Genomic DNA, 23,944 nt, shown 5'->3' on the forward strand with positions numbered 1-23,944 from the left:
GTGTTCTGTGCAACTGCCACGCTTCTGTACTTAGATGTGTTTAATACACAGATCTTGTTGTGTTTTGACTTTTATTAATCCCACAGCGGGGAAATTTACACGTCACAGCAGCAAAGACAGAAAGGTGTCCATTCGCATGTGCCACTCGTGTCAACATTGTTTACAACATTGCATCTGACTTTCATACAAAGAAGATGGTCATGCATTTGGACCATGATGTGTTTATCAGTATGCATTTCTCACGACTACACATAGATCCAAAGTAGGCTCAGTGGCATAGTCCCACAGTGTCCCATAGATGAGTACTCACCGGCAGAGGCTCAACGTAGAGGATCAGGAAGTGGAGGGAGAGGGAGAGGATGATGGCTCCCAGCAGCCAAACATTGACCCAGGGAGGCATCCTGACCAGGGACTGGTTCTCAGACAAACTGGGGGGGGGGGGGGGGGGGGGGGGGGTTTAATAGATCAAAATGTGTTGACAATTTATCTGCGCAGCTTGACATTAGGGGCCTTAGATGGAAGTTATTATCATGTTTCAAAGATCAAACGGGAGTCTGAGGCGAGTTCACAGACTTCAAGATGTCATTCGTTTCTGGAAGAAAACTACAACTGCATTACAGTTAAAGAAATAAGCCGGCAATTATTTTGAATGTCTTTGCAATGAGTCTAACGTGACATTAAATACATCATAACAACAAGTCTCCCTCCGTATACGGGTGATAGCAACTATGTAAACATGTGTCCCCTCTGTCAGTTTTACTTGGCTTGGGATAACGTTTTCATTGGTCGAGCAGCTCTTTATTTGAACCTTTCCTTTCTCAGATTCTTTCCTAAATGAGACATTAGTATTTGTTTCTATAGGGAGCTACTGACAGACTTGCTCCATGAGCAATCCTGGCAAAAACATGGGGAGTTTTCCCTTCATACCACTGTTCCTTTTATTTTCTGCCTCCCCAAATAAGCATTATTCCATTTCTTAAGATGTGTGGCTAAGTTTGATTCCTTTACCGCATTCACCAAATGCTGAATCTAAAATATTTGGCCATTATAAACAGCTACATTAAGTCCTTCAGCAGTGAAAAGAGTTGGTGTTTGTGATGGATGTGTTTCTCTGGCTTACTGTTAACCCTCACACAGCTGCGTCAATCTTTCTCAAAGGGAGTGTTGTCTTGTTGGATGACAGAGTCTTCTTTTTAATATCTGACGGCTGTGACATTTAAGGAGTGTTTCCCCCGACATCACAACAAAGGATGACTGACCTGTTGAGCGCGTTGAACATTTCAATAGTGACCAGCACAGACAGGGCCATGGTTGTGGGGTAGCGGGATTCAAACACCTCACAGTCTATGTCCTGGAACATGGGGTTCTGGTCAGTACACTGCATGAAGTGTCTCTGCAGAGAGAGAGGAGGAGACAGGAGTTAGTGTGTGTGTGCGCGCGTGTGTCTGCGCTTGCATGTGTGTCAGCAGGATGTCACCAGGACCTCTGCGACCCGGTTTAATGGAGCTCAGATCTGATGGGGGAACAGCTGCAGAACCTTGGCCTTGTTCCCACCCTGTGTGCAATCAAACCACATGGGTCTTACTTCCCTTTCTATTTCTGTACACTGCTGGGATTGCCAAACATTACTGTGTCCAGCAGCGGGGACTGTAAAGACGGCTGGGAGGGGGTTCATATCAAAATATAGCCCAATAAAAAGAAAAAAAAACATCTGAGGACGGGACTGTGCAAATAAAAGAAGACAGACTGAGCAGAACAATGTTTTGCAACTCACCAGCTGATAGAAAGACACCTGTGGGCCTTCTTCATCAAACAGGTACCACCATGTGGCAGCACCCACTGTTCCAAGACCCACATATCCTTCAGGAAAAACAACAAACCAGAATGAGTTATGGGGTGATTAACATGAGAAATTATTGCTGTGCCTTAAACTGAACAGAGCACTAAAGTAATGGGTGGAAATATTCAGTGTCCCGAACAGGAAACCTCCCCGTTGGCTCAGAGTGCATAATTGGCAATTTGAATGTAGCGATCTGGCCAGAGCCCCAGATTTGAACAAGGTGGTCGATGGTTTTGCACCGATACTAGTGAGGAAAAATAAACACTCCAGTTTTAAGGCAGCTCACACTGTTACTGCGTGTTTATGGCTGTTTACTTATTATAAAACCTTATTAGGCTCTGTGACAAATGCATTGGTGATCAGTCTGACATGTGGGACTTGGTGGCAGACTGATGGCTTTATAATATTTTAGAGAAAAAGAAAATAGGTGTGCAGAGTCTCCTTTCATGATCCCGTGTGTCTGATAAATAATAGCAGGAATTACTTATGAGGGAGGGCTTCGGTGCTTGGGGTGTCTGTTTACGGTCTAGGACACACTCACAGTTAATTTCTTGCTAACTGAGAGAGCTAACTTTATCTGGCCTCAGTGAGCACTATTACTGCCAGTGGCCGCCATTTTTTCACACGTGTCATGTCGGCTAGCTAGAGTTGACAGTAAAAAACAAAACAAAAAAAAAAGGTTTGGAAATGCGAGGACGAGTGCTGCATATAAATTTCACCTCTAAAAAAGTTTTTTTATTTCTAAATGTTTAAAATGTCCATTTATAAGATACCATGTTATTGTGGCACCTTTTGGTCAACCCCCTTAAATCCTCAATTGTAAACTGGAGACCCGTCTATACGCATTATCACGCATTGATTCACAGGACGGAGCTAGTATTACCTCCAATGGCCAGATATCTGAAGAAGAGCCAGCCAGAGATGAGAGGCTCCTTAGGGTTGCGGGGAGGTTTGTCCATGATGTCCAGGTCTGGGGGGTTAAAGCCCAGGGCGGTGGCAGGCAGGCCATCGGTCACCAGATTAACCCACAGCAGCTGGACTGGAATCAAAGCCTCAGGGAGACCCAGGATGGCTGTCAGGAAGATGCTGGAGACAGACAGTGAGGAAGACACACAAACATCAGCTGAGGACTTCAGACTGAAGGTGGAGACAGTCCCACATGGTGGCTGTGTCCATTCCTCACCAGACTACTTCTCCCACGTTAGAGGAGATGAGGTATCTGATGAACTGCTTCATGTTGTTGTAGATGGCTCTGCCCTCCTCCACGGCAGCCACTATGGTGGAGAAGTTATCATCGGACAGCACCATCTCAGACGCCGACTTAGCCACCGCTGTGCCGGAGCCCATGGCGATGCCAATCTCTGCTTTCTTCAGGGCCGGGGCATCGTTCACACCGTCGCCTGTCTGTGACGAGGAAAAATGACTCGTGTCATTAACGCATCAGAAAACCAAAACAAAAAAAGAAGTGGACGTAGCCACCATGACGTCACCCATTGGTTTGTGGACTACCGTTCTGAAGCTTCGAGTTTGGCATTTTGGCCGTCGCCATTTCGTTTTTTTGTAACCAGAAGTGATCATATTCGGATGAGAGGGTGGAGCTGGGGATCTGAGAACCCAAAGAAAATATGTACCCCACCAATACCAGCTACCTGACTGCACCTGGCCTCTGGTTACGCTGTGCAAAATAGCTACTGACAAAGTTAGCTTGTAAATGTGTCTTTGAGCGCAGCCGAGCACCAGGTGTTAGCGACCTGTCACTCACAAGGTAGCCACGCCCTAAAGCATACCCTGCTTTATCGTCTATTTGACTCTAAATGGGACCATCATTTACAAAATGAACATCATGCTGTATTGAAGAAGACTTGAAACTAGCGATTGAGACGTTAAACACATTAGGAAAATGTTTACTGAGGTAATAAATCAAGTGAGAAATAGGGTCAGTTTCTCATAGACTTCTACACAATCTGACTTCTTTTTGCAACCAGTAGAGTCGCCCCCTGCTGGCCATTAGAAAGAATGCAGGTTTAAGGCACTTACACATTGGCTTCACTTTTCAGGCCCAGAGGCTGATCAAGACCCATAATTTCAATTTCCACTTTGTGGACACAGTATTGATTTGTTTTCAGGAGAAGAAAGCTGAATGAACCTCTTTGAAGGATAAAAGCTAAGTTAACTTCTTTGGCACGCACAAACCAGTGATGTGTGAAATAGAAATTTTTGTCATTCCTCTTGCCTCAACTTGTTCATTCTTAAAATATTGAGCCCACATTACAATTTATGGGAAGATAATTCTTTAAACAGAGATGGGTCTAACAAACTAACGATGATTGAAAAACGAGCCGCTATCTCATTATGCAAAGTCTCATTATCGTTTCAGATCCAGACAGGATTAAGCTAAAGCTGAGCGAGTGAGATATATTAATCTGTCATGACAGGGCCTTAAAAAGGCTTTGGACGGCGGTGAACGGTGGAGTTAGTCTGACAGGCAAATGGTGATATTGTTGTTTCCCTCCCATCTTCCCCTCAGATCAACCCCTCTTCTGAGACGCGTGTCAGATAGGAAGCAGCCGAGCGGGCCAGAGATGACAGCTTTTGATAGCAGTGTCTGAGAGAGCAGCCTCAGAGAGACCTGAAACATGTCACGCCTCACTGGCCTCTCCTCATGCATTCTCCACAAGTCACTCACATAACGCACAGTTGAGGGAGGGAGAAAATGCTTTTTTTTTGCCTTGCGACAGGCATTAAGAAATTTATAATGTGCAGATTTGTAAGACGCAGAGAAAAGTGTAAAAGTTGAAGGGGGCAGGAAGAAGAGGATGTACACTAGTAAGAGTCATTAGAGCAGGTTGCATCATCCCTTCTCCTCACCATGGCAGTAATCTCGTCGAATGATTGCAAATATCCGACGATCTTAGACTTGTGAGCCGGCTCGACGCGGGCAAAGCACCGCGCCCGTTTGACGGCTTCTCTCTGGGCCTCCGGCGGGAGATCGTCAAACTCACGGCCGGTGTAGGCCTTTCCCGCCACGTCCTCATCCTCGCCAAAGATGCCAATTCGTCTGCAGATGGCCACAGCTGTGCCCTTGTTGTCTCCTGTGATCATGATAACACGGATACCTGCCTCGTTGCACAGTTTCACTGAACCGATCACCTCCTTCCTGGGTGGGTCGAGCATGCCCACGCAGCCAACAAACGTGAGGCCCAGCTGAAAGAAAGAGGGGGATTAGGTTGCACAGGACTACATCTGCAGCAAAATCTCACTTCAGTTTCACACAAATGGAATTCACCTATTTTGTATTTGTATCACTACTGAAAACAAACAGATTACTTTCTACGCAACAAAGGAATTGTTCCAGGGAAGAAGAACCCAGTGCAAAAGCTTTATGCTTCAAGTAGATAAAGATCACGCTCATTTGCTTTCTTGCCAAGAGTTAAATGAGAAGATCAATACAACTTTCATATCTGTTAAATGTGAAGCTGCAGCCGGGAGACAGTTAGCATAAAGACTGGTGTCCAAAGGGAAAAGGAAATCTGCCAACCAGCACCTCTGACGCTTAATAAACATGTTATAGAGAGCCGAGGTGAAACCACTACTTCTCGGTTCTGGTTCCAGAAGTAAGAAAACCTCATTCAAAATCACATTGGCATTTGTAATAATGCGACAATACAATCGGGCAAAAAGTACCCACACTGACACGCTGATAAAGTTTCATAAGAGCTGTATGTTTCTTTTCTGTACCTACAAAGTAAGTAAACCCCAGGAACACGCTAAATGTTTTCAGAAGCCGATGAAAAAAAATGCTGCATGAGAGGTTGCATTAAGTAACAGAATCCAGCTGAACAGAGGCTAGCCCGGGGATGTCACGTCATGACTTTGGCTCTCTAAAGCTCCCTAGTTTCATTTGTACAAAGGGACATAATCCCCCTCTGGTAATACCACATGTTGTTTTTACACAACTCAGTTTTTGTAAGGATTAATCAAACAAATTATAACCTGTTTTTATTGTTTTTTTTACCCCTGGGCAGAGTTGGGCTAGCTGTTTCCCCTGCTTCTGGTCCTTTATGCTAAGCTACGCTGCCAGACTGTTTAGCAGACAGATATGAGAGTGCTTTCAATCTCTCATCTAACACTTGGTAAGAAAGCAAATACATATTTATTTCCCAAAATGTCAAAGCATTTCTTTAACAGTACTTTCTTAAAATGTGAGTCATTATTTAAAAAAGTAAGATAAATATAAGCGGCCCTCTACTGTACCTCATACTCTACAAACTTGTTGGAATTCTCCAAGTCCATGTCTTCTTTGCGCGGCGGGGTGTCATGAGTGGCCAGCGCCAGGCAGCGCAGGGTGTCCCGGCCTGTCCCCCAGTCCCGGATCTTAGACATCAGCTGGTCACGCAGGGTTGGTGTCAGTGTCACCTTCCCTGTTCCCACCCGCAGGTACTGACACCGCTCAATCACACTCTCTGGAGCACCCTGTGAGGAGGAATTTAATTGACACAAGAGGAGAAACATCGAGCAACAGTGACGACAAATGGAACGGATGAAAAGTGCGTCTATCTGTGTATTTGTGATAGTGTTATTCGTTCATGCCTTGATGAACATCTTGCTCTGGGAGCCCGGCTTGACGGGGGTGCAGTAGACAGACATGGACTTGCGGTCACGAGAGAATTCCAGAGTGAACTCCTTCTTCATCAACTGCCTGATCACCTAATGGATGAAAAATAAAAGAGTGGAAATAAGAAGAAGAAGAAGAAGAAAGCGACAAAGAGCCAGAGCCTGGGCTAAGCAGCTGTGTAAACAGCTGGCAGGCTGGCAGCCGGTGGGTGGCTGAGAGGTTTGGCTGAGCTACTGACAGTTGAAGGATGACACTTCAGACCAAGCACTCGACCACCTTGTCTGGATGCCTGGCTGCTGCCTCAGATGTCTGCGTACAACAGCACATGATGACAGTGTAGACCTGGCTGAGGACGGTCAGCAACAACGACTGGCAGTATGCGGAAAACAACCGCAAAATGCTAACGAGAAGGCAGACCAACATACCGTAGGTTTACTGCAGGAACACAAAATCCAGCCTAGAAACATTCCTCTTCCTTACATACTGTGTTATCTGCATTTAGTGTCAAGTCTTGTTCTACCAGTAGGTGTCCCTCTAGTTCAGAGTCTGTACTGATCCTAGTACACATGAATAGCTGACAGGTTAACACTGATCGTGCTCTCTGTCCAGCCAGACGGCTGAGATGTACTCACACCCTGACGGGGGACCGGAAAACTTCTCCTCTCTATCACACAGGGGGAGTAATGGGAGTTTGTCAAAGCTTAATCTCAATGAGTGCAGAATCTGCAGGGAAGGGACACGATTTTAGTATCGCAAGAGTTCTGGTTTCCATTTGTATTGTTATTGAGTATTATTGACCAATCACGTTTGAGTGGACCCTGGTTGCCTGCAGTCCGTGTGGAGAGCAAGAGAGGCGGAACACATTGGCCGAAATGCAATCTCAGAGCCCACCGGCTACCGCCTGACGACGATTTAATAAATCTCAGAAACAGCTTTTATTAGCTTTTTAAAAAGTGTATCTGCATTCATAACGTTGTTGGGTGATAGCCGACGGGTTCCGACATTGGCCTCAGCATGCTGGAAAATTATTCTCCCCCTCTTTCTTCTGTTTTTTCTTGCTGTGTATGGCCAGCAGAGATTTGGAAAAGTTAAGGTCATCTCATCTCAAATCCATTATTTAAAATGTGCCAAGATGACAAACCAGAAAACATTCCTTCTCTGCTTCTCTACCCTTCTGTCTTCTGTCACTACAAGGCTCATCTCGTCTCATCTGAGACTCCAAAGACTCGGAAACCAGAGGTGACTGACTGGATGACAGACCCCTCAGCACTGGGACACCAACATCGGTTAGTGATCCATTGCAGTCGTTCAGACACCAAGACTTTCATGCACAGATCAGCACAATTTGTGATAAGCTGCGGCTAGCTTTGAGAACAAATGGCCTATACTCAAAGTAATGCAGCAGGCGGGCTTGTGTCTTTACAGCTGTTATAAATTACATTTGAAATATTCTTGTGGCTTTCTAAGTCATAACTAAACGATCACAGGCTCACACCCTGAAGTCAAACGTGTGTGTCTATCAACAGACTTGTGCTTTATTAAAGAGTTCAGATTAAGACACTGACCCATGACCCGGTGACTCACTGTAAGTCACTCTGGATAAAACAGTCCTTACATATAAAATACCATCTGGCACAAATATAGGGCACACTAGTTCATTATGTCATCCCAACAACCGGGCAATGTACAGTATGGTTTACTGAGCAGAGCAATTACGGTCTCATTGGCATATTCACGCTGAGAAGTGCAAAGCCTGCAGCCGATGTGCCAATTGTTAAAGTAAACAATATGCTCACTGTTACGTGAAAGAATGAATGAATAAAGATGAGTGCATTGTCAGAGATATTCTCTCTTTTATTCCACGCATTCTTCTTCCTTGTGGCCACCGACAGTCGGGTCATAGATTTGGGTGTGTTATGCTTTTTTCTTCCCATTTTCAAATTTGTAGTCGATTTATCTTCTTCTGGAGACACAAAAAGGCTTTTTACAACTTTTTCTCATGTGCGGTGTCACCCCCAAACACCTGCGAACAGACTTTGATGTGTAAAGCCAGTGGATTCCCCCCTTTCACACAGACAATCATCTCACAGTGCCGCAGGGTCGCACACTTCGCCACGTGTGGCTTACCGAGTTGCAGGAGCCGGCGCGTTCCACCTTGCTGAGTCCGGACAGGTCAGTCTTGAAGACGTTCATCTTCTCCACCAAGGTGGTGAGAGCCGTCTCTGTGGCTTCACCCACCTTCTCATAGACCCCTTTAGCCTACGAGAGAACACAGAAGTTTCTTGGGTTTAGAAAGTATTTTATAGAAGCCGGGTGATACAGTGAGCATTTCAAGAGATTGTTAAATGTGAACGACCCTCTTCAAAATGACACGAGAATGACTCCACAGCCAATCCGTGGGTCTTTCACGCCAACGTTGAGTCATACATGCAAAGTGTTTTTAAGCTGAGATGTGAAGTAGGTGAGATGAAGCAGTAATGGCGTACCACACGTCATTTGTGTGGTGTGTGTGTGTGACTGGGCACAGGCAGCAACAACCCCCCCTCCCCCGGTTCAGCACACTTTGATCTCATATTCAGGCTCTTTATTCAAAAATGCACAAAATTGGTGGCAAAACGACCATTTATGAGAACAGAAACAGTTTGTCTGGGAGGATGCATGGGAGTTGAGAAGTGCCTTATCCCTGGCCTCTCTCCTCAGCACAGTTACCATGATACCATGGCGATAACAAAGAGGTGAGAAAAGCAATCCAAAGCAGAGAAAAAGATCATACATCAGAGTAAAATTAGCTCAGCTGAAGAAAAGAAGGCTTTCTGTAGTGTGTGTGTGTGTGTGTGTGTGTGTGTGTGTGCGTACCAGTTCTACCTTTTATGGAGTCACTGCAGTGTGTTTATACACATACTGTAAATGCATGAGGACATTTGCAAAGAAACCTAACCTACACAATGCTGTAAGTGTTACAGATGGATTTATTTTGCATAGAAATGATGGTTCTTAAGAATTGTGTCGGGTGTAGAGGAGGAAACAATATCTAACTATATAATTATCTGTATGCGTGTGTGTGTGTGTGTGTGTGTGTGTGTTTCTGTGTTAATGACCTCATTGTAGTCCAGTGAAGAGTCATTGCACAGAGAGCACACAGTGGCCAACTCCAAAAGTCCATCATAGTCTCCACACTGGATGGGCCTGTCTCCTTTCAGTCTGAAAGGAAAAGACACGCGTATACACCCCCACACACACACACACACACACACACACACACACACGTCACTCACAAGGGAAAAACACTTCACAGTTCGCTACACCTCAGACGCAGTATCCTCATCAATATGTACGAGTGGGGAAGACATTCAGTTGTTTTAGCATTCCAAAGTTGACTGAAGAAACAGTTGTTGTACAGTAGTAAAAAAGTGTGCGCGTGTGTGTGTGTGTGTGTGTGTGCATGTGCGTGCGCGTGCGTGTGTTCCCGACAAGCAGTGCTGATTGCATGACAACCATGGATCCCTTCCCAGTAGAGACTGCAATCGTTGCTATCGAAGCTCCCACACAATAACCCACACTCTGCTGTTATGAAATCGACAGGTTCGTGCCGAGTCAGAGTGCTGTACTCACCAAACAGCAAAATAAACAACAAGTATACACAATGAACCGTACACTCCTTCTCCTACATAATGACTGCCCTCCTACCTGTATTCCTCCACAAACACATATCGGCTAAAAGACATCAAAAGGACCACACAATTTTAAAATCTGACACTTTTGTTGAGTTTATCCGCCCAAGTTCACACTGCGACACTATTAAAACCAAGAGGGTGTGTAATGCAATAGGAATACAGTGCGGCTGAGGCTTAATGGTGTTATGAGTTTTACATGATTGTTACTATGAATGTTTTTCTTAAAGTAAGCAACAGAAGCATCCAGGATTACTAACCATTTCCCTGGTTATCACAGAAATTGCCATAGCAACGCATAAAGCACAGCTAGAAACATTTTATGGGAATGGTTAGCACTGATGTCACAAATCCTGTACCACATCGCAGTTTGCTTGACTACATCTATTTGTATCATATCTTATTTCGAAAACTCTTCATTAAAGTCAGTATCGGGGGAAAGTTCTTCCTTGAGTTCAGTGTAAAATGCTTTGGTAAAATCTGAAAAGCACTCAGACATCTTTCATATAATGAGGTGGACAAACCTTCCCCAATTAAAAGTAATACATCTTTACACTGTGTGACACTCACATTTGTCCCTCAGGGGCATATGTAGAACCAGTTATAGAGAACTCATGAAGGGTGCAGCTAGAATCTTCCACCTTGTCTGCAACGAACATCTGGAGAGGAGAAGAAGGCAAACACAAACAGAGGAGGCATTGTTAGCTAATTAGTCAAAACTGTGGCGTAGATAGTCACAGTGATGACCACAGTAAACATTTAATTTGAAGCAAACTTTCCCGTCATTCCTTTATTCTCTAAACTGCAGTGGATTCACAATTAAAGCATGTTGCTTGGGCAAACATTGTTTAAGTAGATTTTCTCTTCGTTGTCATCATTAAGTTCAACTCTTCCATTATACATGTAAACATATCTGTATTTTACATAGTCAAATATTATAGATTGGACTTTTACATGTGGGAAAATGTGTATAAAATGATGCACAGGATATATGGAGTATTTACATTTTGTGTAATGGTATGGCGTTTGGAGTTGTGTATTTCACTCAGTAAAGCAACGACAATTAAGTGTCAGAACAAACATATACATGATATTTATATGATATGGTCACACTGTGTGGATTCTTTTGTCAACATAAACAAAAAAAAACATAAAGCGAGGCTATGTGACTTTTGCACAGTGGTCGCTGAGCCACAAGCAACAATTATGGAATAATATCAAATGCTAAAATATAGTGTAACAGTAGCAAAAGCAAAGAAGAGTCATAATATCAGAGTAGGGACTCCATATCTACAGCAACATCTAACCTAACGTTAGCCACTATAAGCTCCTCCCAGAACAGTAAGGCTGTAGCAGAAAACCCCCTGAGTGTACTGGATTGAGCGTTTCATCGCTTATCAATCCAACTTTGATATTTCCAAAAGAAAGGACGCTTTGCTCATCCTTTTTAAAAGTGACATAGTCCCATGTTGAGGGGTTAAGATGAAAATCATGATTTAAGATGTTACTGGTTTTTATGGGCAGCTCTGAGGTGTGGGTATTCCCTCAGTTGTCTGTGCCCATAGAGGTAATATAACACCTTTGTTGTGTCAGTATGCCAACAGGGGATTGTAGTGGTGATGTTAGTATATACTGTAGCAGTCAAATTGCCAAAAGTGATTTACTTCCAATTCACACATAGCTCCATGGTGTCAAAACACACTTCAGATAAACAGTGATGGCTGCATCTTGTCTAAATACTAAGAAGCAGGATGCTGCGGACAAAAGACCAGTTATTCTCCCCTTACTTCTTGACTTGCTCCAGATAGATGAAAAGGTTGAAAAGCATTTTGAAAACCAAATAGTGGCTGGAGATCAAACTGCAACCAAGAGTCAAGAACCCCCCCCACAGGCTTTTCCACCCACTGACAACCAGTTTGTCAGTTCGTGTCGCTGTATTGTCGCCTCCTTCCTTTTATTTTTCTTAATGTTTCTGAGCATGCAGGCAACACGGGAGTTGCACTGCTCACATGTCTTGATGGTAAAGCTTCATCAGTCACTCACGCTGCCATACACGCTCCAGTCAACTGCTGGAAAACAAAGCACAAGCCAGAGAAAGTAGGAGAAAGAGCTGGAGTCCCAGAGCTGTCCAAGGATTTGCTTTGTTGGCTGCTTTGCTGGCAAATCTTTTTCCTGAAATCCCCCCAGGAAGGGCGGTTTCACGATGCACTGCTAATACTAATATATCGATAAACACAAGGAGGGAGTGTGGTGGCTGCTGGTTTATAAGAATGAGATACAACATCATTCACAGTCCAAGGCCCCTCTGTGCCAAATCTAACCTCCTTATCTGAATGACATCAACACATTTACAATATGTTAAAAGACTGCCCTTGACCACTATTCCTTTATTAATATATACAGATTGAAAACACCCCCACGACCGAGCTTAACTCTGTTTGAGACGTAAATCTGACTGATTGAAGAATTAATGAAGCAGCTATTTGGTTAAACTTCTCTCGATTCTTCTGTCAGTGTGTGTGTGTGTGTGTGTGTGTGTGTGTGTGTGTGTGTGTGTCTGACTTACCAGCACCAACCAATTTAAAAAGGAACACTAAATCGATGGCAGACTTCAGATGAGAGGTAGCTGTTGTCCCTCGAGCACATGAGCCTAAAAGGTACATTTTAGCCTTTTAATGGAGTAATTATTCCTTAACAACTCTCTGCGGCAACAGGGTTACTACATTTAGTCTGATGATGTAGTCTAGTCTGGACAAGATGAAAGTCTGTTATAAATAACTGGCACACTGAATCATGATTATAGTCTCAGTGAGATTATAGCTTTTGTGAGAACATGCAATTTTGCATTTGTAATTTTCTGACATTTGTTGACATTTTCCTTATTTAACTCCAATAAACGGTGGCACTATTGAGAGGGAGGTTTGAAGTTGAGTTCATTCACCTGTACAAGTGTCAGAACTTCTGTGATGTGTGGTTTGGAATCCAAAAAAATATGGGTATAAAAAGGTCATTATTTACTTCCATCACATCAGAGGCAAGTCTGCTTCAAGTTATAATCGTTAAGGTTTTCATGAAATCAAACCCAGGTTTTAATACTATTTATGGTCTACATTTTTTTTCCCAGCAATCATCATTAAATACTGTAGTAGTTTTCATTGTAGTGGCGGAGTCCGCCATTCCAACACGAGATTCAAATTGCCTTCCTATGTAAAAGGGATTCATAGAAAACGATGCATCCATATAACCTAGCGTTATTGTTTTCTCATTGATTTCTCATATTACTGTTACTAAACTGAAGCTGGGAAGGACCAAAGGCAGGTTAGTCCCGCTGCTAGTTCACATTAAAAACATTCAACTGGTGAAATATTGTGTGGTCCATATTTTGAGGCAATCACAGAAAACACAATGCATTTTGTCACCAAGGTTAGCACTGACTGCAATCGTTCGTCAGAAATGCATCTACAAAACAAGACATGATCATTTTCTGCATTTCTTGACAGCGGATCAGTTTTAAATATTGCAGGGTGCAGTGGAGCAGTCAGGAGCTGCAGGCAACAGGCTGCACACGTCCCAACTACTCACGCTGATGGCACAATGGAAAAAGGCCAATTATTGCTTCACTTCTTCTATTAAAACAATGTGAGTTTGCTTGGCTGCACTGTAAACAAACACACCAGTTGCTCTTCTGCTGTATTTCTGACAAAGTAGTCGCTCAAGGAGTGTTTGCTGTTGTGTTAAACTGAACTTGCTGTTACCAGCAGTACGGGTGTCGTCAAATCAACCAGGACTAAATATATTATAATAAAAAGCCACATTGCATACAGTAGGTTAGCTAGTTAGATTGTAAACATTGTTTGACTGGGTACTGAAGCTTAAAAGATCCCGAAATTAATTAACATTTCTCACTGAAAAATGGGCCCAAACTGCACAGGTCGACCCCATTATTCCCTGTATTTTTGTTCACCGGTTTTTCCATTTGATTTTGGGATGCACTGTCCCTTTAAGGAACTTTTAAATATCAATTCTTAATTTCACAAAAACGTCATCGGGCTCGGTACTCTCTGTTCCGCTATTCTGTATCAAATCAACAAGGACTACTCAGGGAACAAATAACTTCCACAAAAGCACACACAGCTCACACAAAGTAGGACCGAAGGAATAAAATAAAGTTGTTTTTCATCTGTGGTCATTTTCCCCTCACTATCTGATCCACTGTGGTCTCCAAGGAAACACGGCACAGTGTGATCCGTGTGACTCAGCGGTAGTGGCACAAGTTTGTGTTCTCATACACACTTCCTCTGAGCTTGTGTGAGTAACCCTTTTTATGTGTGCATGTGTGCGTGTCTCTTCATGTTTGTGTGTGAAGGGAAAGGGGAGTACGGTGTCAGGATACGGAGGGGAATCCCTGGAAATCCTGCGGATATGGGGATACCCCCGAGGCAAGGGAGACACATGGCGCTGTCAGGGCCACTGGCTGGAGACCAGTCCAAGCATAAGCACAGATGGATAAGCCTGGGTAAACATTCATGTGGGCATTTAAACCTTGACGTACAGAAGCCATGAAAAAACAGAGCAGACGCAGCGGTCCACGCAACCAACATGAGGAGAGACAAGAAAATGGTCTATCTCCAGGAAACACCCTGACGAAAAAAAACCTGCAAAGCGGAAGTTTGATTTTTATTTGTGAGAGTTTGAGTGCGTCTGTGTCCCCTTATCTCCCACCAGAGGGCTGAGAGCAGCAGGCCGGGGAATATAGGTGGAAGCAGAAGGTCAATATTTACCAGCGTCACCCTGCCTGCTCTTTTTCTGTCTGGGAGGGTTTCAGGGTTGTGGTGAGATCACTCCATGTCTCTCCTGCAAGAGGGAACTCCCTGCTGCTACGCATTAAATCACACAGGCTCTCCACGTCATCTCGGGGAGCAAGGAGGAGGGAGGGGCGTTTATAGGGCAAGAGCATGAGTGTCTGCCGTACAGGAAATGCCGAGTCCTCCGATGACAACTCCATTTTGAATAAGCAAGGAAATATTATGCATACACAGAGACAAAGAGGATCATATAGAAGTCGAAATATTCTTCTCTTTCTTGACTGGATTAAGTGATGACTTAAAAATATCAACAAAAGGAGAAGTGAGGAGAAGTAAAATCAACTCTAGACTAGAGGTCTTCATGGGTCCTGGGGAACCCAGATCTGACCTGGAACCAGAGATGAACCAGAGTGTTTTTAGGAATATATTTTAGGAAACGACGAGCCTATGTAAAAGATGTATGCTCATGAATATATTTTATCTACAGATATTAAAAAGGGTTAGAAAAAATGATTATCTTCTTGCACTTCCAAAGTTGGCTACAGAATGTTTTATTGTTTGTTCGGAGGTGAAAACAGGACTTTCAATTATTTCTAAATTAGTCTTTGAAGCAAATAAACGAATTATTTTTGGAGTTAAGTTTCTATTGCTTTACAATCATTCTGTTATATTAATTCTGTTTTCAACCTCGTTAACTGATAACACATCGAGCTGCTGCCGGCGTTGTTGTTCTCCCTCTATTACGGGCTGTTCCGGTCAACTGCATTTTGGATAGGGTCTAATTATCCTCAGGTCTATTGGAACCGGGTCTCTCTGTTTTGAAAACGTGTTTATGCACGTCGGGTTCCACGGGTCCATGAAGGTATGAAGTTTATGCCTAAGTCACCTTTCACTGAATGAGCTGCCAGTGACACTGGTCTTGTGTGGACATGACTTTAGTGCTGCCCTATTCAAACCGGCCAGTACCTCTGAGGTCATCAGGAGAGGTGAGAGGTGAGATGGAGGATGTAAGGACAATGGGGTGTTAACTGAGATGAGATGAGATGAGGTGAGGTGTGTGTGTGTGTGTCTGTGTGTGTGTGTGTGTGTGTGTGTGTGTGTGTGTGTGTGTGTGTGTGTGTGTGTGTGTGTGTGTGGAGCTAGAGCTTATAACAGGAGCCAAGACAAACAGCAGCGCTGGCATTTACTCTGCGCTCGGAGCAAAGATGGCAACACACACTAACAGACAAAGGAAAGGGTGAGGCTATGTGCTACAGGACTACTCGCGAATAGCTGTGGTTAAGATCTTTCAGTGTTTGTTGTCTGATGTAATTATATATAGACCATTTATACATTGAAAGCTATGGCACAGTTCAGGATAAGGATCACTGCATTGTCCTTATTCAGGCAATGTGACATTTTGGGAACCTTCACTGTGAATGTGTGAGCTGATCAGGTGATAAACTGTAGCGCTCTGGGTGCTGTTGGGTCATGCCAGCCTGCACCACTCCACCAGCAGCTATCTCAAACCTGCCAAATGGAGGTAAACATTACAACACCAAGTATTTTCCATCCCTCTTTAAGTCCCTGAAAAAAAAGAAAAAACACACAGGGGGGGAAAAGAAATCTCAAAGATGGATTAACTGCAGAGACTGGGATCAATAATGGAAGAGCAGGCCCATGTAGAATTCCCCTCCAGAACACTTTTGCAAAGGAAATTCCCAGGAGCTTTTAATGTAGTGTCAATCAAATGACAAGATGTGGAATTCAGTTTCTGGTCTGAATCAATTCAGCTGTGGAAGGAATGCAGAATACGTCGGCCTATAGGCTAAACTGTATGACCAGCAGTCAAATCCTCACATATCCTCAAACAGAGGCATTTTTCAGTTTTCTGATTGCCACTTACTCTGCACACGGACATCTGGTTGGTGGTGAGGGTGCCCGTCTTGTCAGAGCAGATGACAGACGTACAGCCCAGGGTCTCCACGGAGGGCAGGCTACGAACGATGGCGTTCTTCTTGGCCATGCGGCGTGTACCGAGGGCCAGGCATGTGGTGATGACAGCGGGCAGGCCCTCTGGGATGGCCGCCACAGCCAGGGCCACGGCGATCTTAAAGTAATAGATAGCCCCTCTGACCCAGGAGCCGCCGTGGACGGGGTCTCCGAAGTGGCCAATGTTGATGACCCACACAGCCACGCAGATCAGGGAGATGACCTTGGAGAGCTGCTGGCCGAACTCGTCCAGCTTCTGCTGCAGCGGCGTCTTCTCCTGTTCTGTAGATGCCATCTGATTACGGATCTTACCAATCTCCGTGGCAACGCCAGTAGCGACGACAACGCCTATGGCGCGGCCTGCAGCAATGTTTGTGCCCTGAGAAAAAAAAGAGAGAAATGAGTGTGAAGGAGTGAAGCAGAAAAAGCAGCCAAAGTGAATATTGGAGAAGCCTCATTTTCATCTCTAAAAAGACAGTTCTCCCAACATAAGAGAAGAGAGCTTCCATCAAGCTGAGCAATGAATCATGAACAGTGAAAACCTTTCTGAGGATAGCCGTGACTACATTCAACTACGCTGACTAAAAGTCAGGCTTGTATAGCTTTGTCTATAAAGACATCAATCTCTGATATAAATGCAAAAATAAACATGACTCAGCAGGCTGCAGGGGGACGTGCTTACAGAAAACAGCATGTTCTTTTTGTCTTGGTTGACAGCTCTGGGGTCAGGAACAGGGTCAGTGTGTTTGATGATGGACACTGACTCCCCTAAAGAAAAGATTGCACAGGATTAGTTCTGTAAATGCGACAGGTGATTATTAGTAACGGAGCTGAACAAAGTCACACTCACAGCCTAAAAGGGGTAGAAAGTACTATCACAGACCACATTAGAGAGACTGAAATTGTAGAATGCTTATATTATTAATTATTATTACTATTAACCTTAGGTCTTCTCAGTTCATGCAATGGAGCATTCTCTATCTGAAAGCCCAAAGATTGTTTAGTGTCTGCTGAGAGATGAGAAATACCTGTGAGGATGGACTGGTCCACTCGCAGGGTGGTGGACTTTATAGAGGTCACTCTGATGTCAGCAGGCACCTTGTCACCAACTGACAGAAAAAAACAACAACAACAACAACTCAGCAGGCTGAATGTTAAGATATTAATAAAAGGCAAGTCTGTTGAAGTTCAACAAGACTAAGAGTCTGTTGTGCTAGCAGCTCTGTGAGGCTGTACTTAGGCACAGTGGTGCTTTGAGCTAAATGCTAACTGTATGCTAACATACAATAACAATGCTAACACGCTGATGTTCAGCAGGTATGATGTTTATCATGTTCACCATCTTGGCTTAGTCTGGTTTAGTTTCCGTCAAAGGAAAAGTCAGGGGCTCACCATTACGATACATCATCTGGGAACCACGAATGTCAAAGTTTTGTGCCAATTCATCAAGTAGATGTTGAGACATTTCACTGAATAAGTGAAAACCTTAAACTGCAATCCATCTAATAGGTGTTGAGGTATTTCAGTCTGGACCAAAGTGGTGGACCGACTGAGTGATTGACAGACCAACATTGCAATACACGGCAAGCATGGTTAAAAATGACCATCCTACAGGAGCAAAAGAGGACAAGACATACTACTAAGAAGTTTGCCCTCGGAAGGTTCGGCTTGTGTTGGACCCTTCGGGAAAGTCCCCTTGCGTCTGTAAGTGTAGCTGCAGGTGAACACTCAGTTACACCCTATCAAATGTCGGTGTTCAAACAATAAATCCTTGAGCAAAGAAACATCGGCGGGTTCAGCCCAGGCCCAGGCCCAGGCCGCAGCCGCAGGTAAACAACAGCTCGATATAACCTTGATGGAGTCACGTTGTGGTTTAAAAAGGATCGATTGTTTCCCCTGCCTTTTGTTCTCTCTTCACTCCCTGTAGCTCTCTCTGGACCTCTGGTACACCACTTCCTTACTTAAGTCAGGCAAACTACAGACGCAGGCTGCATTAAATCATCAGCATGCATTTCATCTTCTCCACCAGTCTTACAGTCTGCTTATTAAGCCTGAATATTAAACTCGTATTTCATAGCCAGAGCATTTTAAGTATCTAATGCCCCAAAACAAAATGGTTATTGCGTCCTCTTTGTCGGAGGCAATGAACATTTAACGGAAATATTTTCATAATAGCAGGACAGAGCTAGCTTGTGAGAAATGGATGGTTTGGTGCATTCAATAACAATGATCTCAGAGCAGAATGAGTAGAGAACTACTCCAAACACTCCAGACAGACGTAATATTCTTCACTTGTTTCTTTCCAGCATGACAGACAAGGAAAAAGGCCAGATCATTGCTTTATGTAATAAGCATCTCATTAATGCCAACTCAAGAGTCCTCAGCCATCAGCTAATCGCAGCAAAAGCAAGGACGTCTTCTACCGTGGCTTTACAACATGACTACGGTTGGACATGTTGGACATGTTGGACATTTCTGCTTTTCCTCGCTCACGTCTTGGAAGACGCCCAACAGGCAGTATGCCTTCTGCAGCGAGCAGCGCGGTGAAAACTTTTCAAAGCGGTTTCACGCTGATAAGCTTGAGAGAGTGTTCATTTCTTGGTCCTTCTCCATTTCTCTCCATCATCTCCTCTTGACATTTGCTCAATGTTCTGAGACTCGAGGGGGATTTTCCACAGTCTCTTTCCTGACGGGACAGAGATAATGAGAGAGATGAAGAGGCCTCAGTACTGTGTGCTGCCGAATAGCCTGTACTTCCATGTCTGTATTTCTCTACATTTCTCCGTCTGACACCCATGAGTTGCGAGAGAACGAGAGTGGGAGAGGCGGAGGGGGAGAGAAGTGTGTGATGTGTTTGTGTGGGAGATGGCTGGGGGCTACAGGTCCACTGTAGCAGGACTGGCCGAGGGCAGAAAAGAGAGGCTTTTCAAACGCCTACCCACAGACTCCTGCTCCCCTGTCCAACCTCCACTTTCTGCCACGGCCTCCCACAGACACTCTCCATCTGCTACAGGAGAAATTTAAATCCTAACGCAGCCACGTTGAGTTCAGATAAGCAGTCTCTTAAACATCAGAAAGATCATAAGTTTGCCTGACTATTATTCGCAGTGCTTTGAGTATCAAAAAGCAAGAAAAAATTATAATAAATTAGCATGGACCTCAGAGTTCATGAATAAACGGGAACAAAGCACATGCACATTTGATCAAAACAAGTGAGGAGGTCAACTGGTTCGGCCAGCCGGAGTTCTCCTTCCATTTGGTAAAACTGGACTCCAAACTAAATCTGAATGTCTTGCATAATATACTGGCAAAGGGGTCTTCATTCACGTGCAGGATAACCGTGACTGCAGGTTTCCATCTCTTCAGGTCCTGTGTAAACCCTCTAGGAGTTCCTGACAACCTGACCGCTGCACTCCATTTAAAAAACCCAGGAAAGTTCCAGTGGAGGCGCAAAATCACAACTGTGTCGTAACCGAGGCTGGCCTCGCCGCCAGTGTACCTACAAGGAGGCAGGCGGGCAGCAGCGGTGGAAACACGAGTAAATATATTTATGTTCTTTTCTCAAAAGGCACTTGTGGCCAGCAGTGTCCTTTTCCGATACCTCCACACAGTTTATTTTACCCCCTAGCACCAGGTTCCCATGGAACAACCACCGACTAACATGAAGCACAGGAAAGCCCGGGAAATCAGTGGAGGAAAAGAAAATATGAATTTGTTTTCTTTGTCACCATATCCCTACATGTTTCAGTCAGAAGGGTGTGCTTGAAGATCCCTGACACACATTTTCTAAGTGAGAAGAGAGCGTGGTGCAGCACCTACCTCAGCTGTTTACCCCTGTTTAAAACTGCTTAGCAACAAGATTATGTCAGACCGATCAAAGCGCCTAAATATATCTCTGTGTATATTTTACAAAAATGCAGAGTGCATAACGCCACTATCATACCTCTTCTTAAAGTAAACTTTGACAGTAAATACATTCTGTGCTTAAAACAAGCTGGATTCTAGCTTCGACTCAGGCCTCGTCTCCAGCAGATACATGGCAAACACCATACACAGTACTAGCCAGCAGAGACAAATTTAACAGTTAAAAAGTGCCTTTTCTCCAACATCATAAACCTTATGTAAATGTAATAATGTCCACTATAAAGCAGACAATGGGTTTAGGCCAGGCTAATAAGGAAGTACTCTACAAATAAATGTCTACAAATGTATTTTATTTGTATTTTACCAGTTTATTTGTCAGGGACAATGCTTATCTATCAATAGAAAAAGATATAAAAGGTCATTTTAATCTTTTGTCCATGACTAGTTATTTAAAAAATCAGAGAAATAAATAAATAAAACAACACTTAACATAAAAAAGTAGTCTGTGTTGTTGCATGCCCACCCTTTCCCCACAATGGGACACATGGATTCACCAGCAGCTGCTGACAGCCAGCAATAATATCAAATCCCTTATTCAAACAGCAGATGGTTCATTTTAAGTCATATCGGTCTCTCCTACACACTGTCATCACAGGTGTCGTTAAAACCTCAAACCCTCGTGAACTTTGTCACAGCATCCCAGAGACGTTGTCATGGTGACACTGTTGGTGTTGACAGTGACGGTGGTGGTAGTGGTGGTAGGTGGGGGTTGAGCATAGTCATTTTGCCGCTTGCTACCTGTGTGGGCTTGTCTGCGTCTGGCTGTGAGCGCACGCATGGGTGATGGAGGACACCGGCTACAACAAGCCCAAATTCCAAGGAAGTGCTATCTGTCACATAAACATAAACACACACACACACAAAAGAGGTGTATTTCCCCTTTCCCCGTGCAAGTAATGTAAACTAAAGTCTCTGTAAAAGGCAGAGGAAATGATTTAGTGCATTTGATGGGGGGCTGGTGAGAGAAACCCTCGGTGATAGTTACTTTGATGCATGATTTAATTTTTCATTTTTGAAACCTCATGCTGAAATCGAACAGCGGCGAGGCTTCACTGTAACCAACGCAGCATGTATAATCCCCTCTCCTTTGCCTCTCCGTGCTGCGATTATGAATGAACGCTGTGATCTCTCTCACACACACACACACACACACACACACACCAAGCTCTCCCTCCTTTCCCGCACATCACTCCGAACCGTCTGGGCCGAATCACAAGCCACGCAAAGCCGAGGATTACACTCAAAAAAACGACTCATGTTGGCGGTGAAGTGATCTCCTTGGTGCTGCATGCGTGTGCGCTCGCACGTTAACTCTGGCACACACAGATGTTCTGGAACCAGAGTGACAACAAGACTTATTTTTAGACGAGGCTGCCCACACATGGGCGAGTTTACAGCAGGGGAATTGTGTATGTGTGTGTGTGTGTGCATGTAACGTGGGGGAGTGTGAGTGAGGAGCTGACAAACATCCAGCAGCGTCCAGGTGGTGAGACTGAGAGCATGGAAAGCAAAGGGAAACGGGGGGGAAAGCTGCGGAAAATTAAACTGGGCCTTAAATACAAGGGGTGACCACAGCCACTTACACAGAACCTCACACACATACACAAACAGACACAACTGGGTAACAGCCCTGGCACCTGCACATCCAGAGAAAAGACTCTTATGTAATCGAGTTTGAGATATTCCAATAGTGTTTCCAGACTCATGAATGGGCGGCAAAGGCTGTGTGAGTGTGTGTCTCTGTGCATGTCGGAGGCAGCGGTAGGTGACAGCAGTGAGAGTCCTCTGGAGGTAGACGAAGCATACACTAGTCTCTGCCGAGTGACAGTTAAAGAGTTTCTGTGGGTGCCGCCGCAGCTCACCTGCCACCTCCACTATGTCCCCTGGGACGATGTCTCGGGCTTTGATCCTCTGGACAGCCTTGCGGTTCATGCGGTACACCTTTCCCATCTCTGGTTCATACTCTTTCAGGGCCTCAATGGCATTCTCAGCGTTCCGCTCCTGAGGAGAGAGAAAGTCCCATCAAGGACATCAATTCTTTTAAACTGTAAATTGAAGTTTTTCAGTACATTTTGTTGGAACTCTTGCTTTAACAGGTTATTCTGTGTCACGGCATCAAGACAAAATATGCAAGGATATTTTTTTTCCCCCTTGTTTTTACCACCAATGTGTGTAGAAAAAAAACTTTGACAGGGTGAAGTAAACATCAGTTTGACGCTTGCATCAAAAATTCCTGCTTCCTCTTCAACACAAATGAACCGAGAGGACATTTTGCATGAGCTCCGTGGTTTGTTTATGTTTTGACTTGACGCACAGACTCGGCTGCTCCAGTGTCGACGGCCTCATTCCCGTTGCAAAGAGCTTTTTGGACGCACACACGTTGAACAGAGCACATGGATAAAAAGACACTGAAGGTGGCTCCATGCGTCCTGCAACGGCTGCTGGACCGGATAACACTTTTTTGACTTTACGGTCTTCTTAGCCATTGTTAGCCATTGCAACCATGTGAACCGTGTGAAACAACATTACTCGTGTGTACTGCATGTACACTTCACACACAGCGCCACAGGGTGAAGAGCGTATCTCACCTGCCAGACCCCAATAACAGCGTTGGCGATGAGGATAAGAAGAATAACAACAGGCTCCACAAAGGCGGTGGTTGTCTCCTCTCCCTCCTCAAACAGAGCCAACACCTAGATGAACATACAGCACACATAACCTTAGAAGACATCTTATACAGCAACACATTAAGTCCCAAGGTTAGCTCAGTTATGAACATTTTCAGGAGGAAAATGGGGGGGGGAATGCTTGTATGCTGTTGCAGGAAAAATCTGGAGGAAGAAAGCGGTATTTGGAGCGAGGAGCTGCAGCTCAGTTCAGCGAGTGTGCTCTCCGTTTAGCTCTGTTTTTGGTCTCCACCAACTCCTGAAAGAAATGTCCTGCTGTTTAGCTGCTAAATGCTCCCCTATGTTCACTAGCTAGACACTAACTTAGTCTGGTGCCGGGCAGGTGGCTGTGGCCGAAAACAACTCGAGACTAAATCAACAGTGAGACTAAATCAAGACAGAAAAGTTGCCTCATAGAGGGGAACTGCAGAGTCAGGTGACAACTCTCTATA

At 44.4% G+C, this 23,944-nt stretch overlaps 1 protein-coding gene across 1 annotated transcript in view; it reads right to left on the bottom strand.

The window, feature by feature from the left end:
• atp2a3 (ATPase sarcoplasmic/endoplasmic reticulum Ca2+ transporting 3) overlaps nucleotides 1-23,944 on the bottom strand; it is a 38,498-nt gene that overhangs the window by 752 nt on the left and 13,802 nt on the right. The window contains exons 4-19 of the mRNA XM_070917401.1: nucleotides 23,415-23,519; nucleotides 22,689-22,827; nucleotides 17,931-18,011; nucleotides 17,585-17,670; nucleotides 16,817-17,281; nucleotides 10,697-10,785; nucleotides 9,554-9,656; nucleotides 8,583-8,714; nucleotides 6,431-6,547; nucleotides 6,095-6,313; nucleotides 4,709-5,044; nucleotides 3,024-3,244; nucleotides 2,724-2,926; nucleotides 1,775-1,860; nucleotides 1,260-1,393; nucleotides 311-428 (exon numbers count right to left, since the gene is read on the bottom strand). Coding sequence (XP_070773502.1) covers nucleotides 311-428; nucleotides 1,260-1,393; nucleotides 1,775-1,860; nucleotides 2,724-2,926; nucleotides 3,024-3,244; nucleotides 4,709-5,044; nucleotides 6,095-6,313; nucleotides 6,431-6,547; nucleotides 8,583-8,714; nucleotides 9,554-9,656; nucleotides 10,697-10,785; nucleotides 16,817-17,281; nucleotides 17,585-17,670; nucleotides 17,931-18,011; nucleotides 22,689-22,827; nucleotides 23,415-23,519 — 2,634 coding nt within the window. The remainder of the gene's footprint in view (nucleotides 1-310; nucleotides 429-1,259; nucleotides 1,394-1,774; nucleotides 1,861-2,723; nucleotides 2,927-3,023; nucleotides 3,245-4,708; nucleotides 5,045-6,094; nucleotides 6,314-6,430; nucleotides 6,548-8,582; nucleotides 8,715-9,553; nucleotides 9,657-10,696; nucleotides 10,786-16,816; nucleotides 17,282-17,584; nucleotides 17,671-17,930; nucleotides 18,012-22,688; nucleotides 22,828-23,414; nucleotides 23,520-23,944) is intronic.

Source organism: Enoplosus armatus, chromosome 13 (genome assembly GCF_043641665.1).
Source record: "Enoplosus armatus isolate fEnoArm2 chromosome 13, fEnoArm2.hap1, whole genome shotgun sequence".
Lineage (NCBI taxonomy): Eukaryota > Metazoa > Chordata > Actinopteri > Centrarchiformes > Enoplosidae > Enoplosus > Enoplosus armatus.